Source organism: Anneissia japonica, unplaced genomic scaffold (genome assembly GCF_011630105.1).
Source record: "Anneissia japonica isolate Jap-2015-1 unplaced genomic scaffold, ASM1163010v1 scaffold9_len2422644_cov172, whole genome shotgun sequence".
Lineage (NCBI taxonomy): Eukaryota > Metazoa > Echinodermata > Crinoidea > Comatulida > Comatulidae > Anneissia > Anneissia japonica.
The window spans coordinates 1,171,985-1,175,012 of NW_022758107.1; the positions used below are offsets into that span (position 1 = coordinate 1,171,985).

General features: G+C 36.5%; 1 protein-coding gene across 1 annotated transcript in view; it reads right to left on the reverse strand.

Annotated features, from left to right (window-relative positions):
- Window positions 1–3,028, reverse strand: part of LOC117125132 (threonine-rich protein-like) — a 16,229-nt gene that overhangs the window by 86 nt on the left and 13,115 nt on the right. The window contains exons 9-11 of the mRNA XM_033271532.1: window positions 2,931–2,981; window positions 2,590–2,640; window positions 1–302 (exon numbers count right to left, since the gene is read on the reverse strand). The exon at window positions 1–302 is cut by the window's left edge and continues 86 nt beyond it. Of these exons, the coding sequence (XP_033127423.1) occupies window positions 160–302; window positions 2,590–2,640; window positions 2,931–2,981 (245 nt within the window). The 3' untranslated portion in view covers window positions 1–159. The remainder of the gene's footprint in view (window positions 303–2,589; window positions 2,641–2,930; window positions 2,982–3,028) is intronic.

The following is a 3,028-nucleotide window of genomic DNA, read 5'->3' on the forward strand; positions in this document are numbered from 1 at the left end:
CAGAGCGAATTAAAACAACAAAATTAAGAGGTTCAACAGTAGGGTTTAAGTAATAAAATGTCTAATCAGATCTACTATTAATTCACAAGAATGTTCGCTTTGTACAAGATAAGTGAAACGATATGGTCTGCGCTGACGTCAAATACGATAATAATGCTCTTATCCTCCAGTTGGCTGAATTCTATTAGATTGCTTTGTTACGAAAGCCATCATAACACAAACACATCCAGTAACTAAGACTACAACCGCTGTCCCAGTAAACACCATCAGCAAAATGAGGTTTGAAGTGAAGACAGTAAAACCTAAAACAAATGGAAATTATTGCATTTATTTGAAACTCAGTTAATAATGCATGAGGGTAAATATCACACCATAGGCTAGTACAGTCGAAGCGTGATAAAGTCGATGAGCTTGGGATGCTTGATTCTACTATTTTGTACATCTTGTTTATAATGTCCATGTAAAAAAAGGCCTATAATATATTTACATAGTTTGATTTATATAATAATTTTCAATTTTAAGATAACATATCAAAATACAATACAATATGAATGCGCTCCAAGATTTAAAAAAAAGAGAACAAATTTAATAGAAAGGATGAGGGTTCTCAAATGCATACATATGTTATGTAAATTGGTTAACACAATACTGTCGTACAAGTTACAACCAGAATTGTTCAAATAAAGTAAGAAGAAACTACAAAAATAAATCCCTCAAAAAAACATCTACAATTTATCAAGAAAACGTAGCTTAGGACCAATCAAATAACAAAAAAAAAAAAATGGTTTATAACAGGAACGATTAGCAATGTCAACAGAATGATAATATTGACGTTATATGGCGGCGCCAGGGGAGAGCAGCAGGGACTTAAGCCACCCCCCCCCCCCCCACCCCCCACACCGGACAGGTCAAGTCCCCCACCGGACAGGTCAAGCCCCACCGGGCAGGTCAAGTCCCCCCATCGGACAGAGCTCGTCGGGCAGTCGGACTGAAAAAAATATAAAAATAGGCCCACGCTAAGCCAACACATGCCTGTCCCAATCTGAGAATGTCATTTCTGGCAATCCAGAAGTTCCTCTCCTTTATAAAATCTCATTTTGGATGGGGAACACCCTCTAAAACAATTCCCCCAGCTTTGGCCTACGAGGTCAAGTCCTCCTGTCGGACAGCTCAGCCCACCATTCCAGAAAATATACCCTAGAGCCGCCACTGACTGTTTATGATGATGATGATGATGATGATGATGATGATGATGATGATGATGATGATGATGATGATATTGTTAATGATAATAATAGATTTCAAAATAAGTATGTTACATCATGGAGGTATTATTGAGAAGGAGATCACTCGTCAACAGATCCCTTCTACGCGACAAACCTATGTGTTCCCCGCTTTTGGATTGCGCGCGGGCGTATTACCCTATAATTCACATTTTTTCGTTAGCAACAACTTGGCAACGACATGATACGCTTCCAGCAGAGCAGTTGTGCAATAAAACGTTTGATTTTAACCCAATAAATATCTTTATAATGAACAATGTTCCCCTGATTAGATTTTTTTCGGGCTTTTGGTATGTTATTATTTGTATATTTCAGGAACGGATTCCGTAAAATATTTATGTTAAAATTCCTTCTGTTTTCATTATAATTTTGTCTAAAGATTGACTGGTTCGACTATAAATCTAAGTCAGCGTAAAACTGAAAAATACTCAGATTTTGGATTCATTTTTCGTTTTTTATAGTTAACCCTCGTTAACCCTAAAATGACTTAGTTTATTATAATCCTTAATCATTTATTAATTATTATCTGTTAAAATTAGAATTGGCGAATTTTGGCCAATTTATGAAAATTGAAGTTGAAATATACTATACTTTTATAGGTCATGTAAATGTTCCATTAAATTCGAAACTTTTCTTGGAGGAAAATATTAATATGTTTAATATTTTATGGGAGATAAATGTATCAGCTTCAAAATAGAAAAGATTGCGCAGCCATAGTGATTGACAGTATGTAGTGCGCATTGAGAAAAGAAGGTGCTCTCCATTTCGTCATGTTCATTTTTTTGGTCAACTATGCCTGCTGAAAATTTGATGGCGGGAACACATTGGACTTCAAAGGCATCGCACAAACGTTCTTTACGCGCTGCGGCAACTTTGATCTTGGTTCATTTGCATAGCGCTGCTTACGCGTGGCTTTGCCGAGTGATCTCCTTCTCAATAATACCTCCATGGTTACATATGGTTTGTATTCATTCGTGCATGTGTATAAATGTAAGCCTTAATATATATATGTTGGTATCAAGATATGAATAAAAATATAAGTAAGCATATAAAGAAGCAGGTAAAGCAGTTGGAAGTGGCAGAGAGGATATGTCTGGGAACGATTTAGAGGATGAAAAGGCAGAAGATAATGAGAAATGAAGATTTAAGGCAGGAAGTATAAGTTGCATGTTTGAGAGAAAAGATAAGAGAAAGCAGATTGAGGTCGCAGGGGAGAGTGGATCGAGAGAGAGAGGAGACGACATAACTTGAGGGGATAGACGGAATGAAGATGATGATGATGATGATGATGATGATATCTACATACCGGTAGTAGTGGTCGGTGGCCCTGTCGTCGCTGTTGTAGCTTTTGACTCTGCTGAAAATTAATAAAACATAACCGTTTAATTTAATTAAATGTATAACTATTTGGATGTGTGTTTGCGTCAGGAAAATATCGTAGAAGTGATGTTTTTCCCTACCTGGATGGATATTATAAACATCTATTAGTTTAATTCAATTAACATATAACATTAAAACAGTGTAAGAAGCGCTGTAGACGATCTGACCCCCACCTCTCCCATTAGGGGATAGACGGAGTGATGATGATGATGATGATGATGATGATTGAGGATGATGATGATGATGATGATGATGATATCTACATACCGGTAGTAGTGGTCGGTGGCTGTGTCGTCGCTGTTGTAATTTTTGACTCTGCTGAAAATTAATAAAACATAATCATTTAATTCAATTAACATATAACA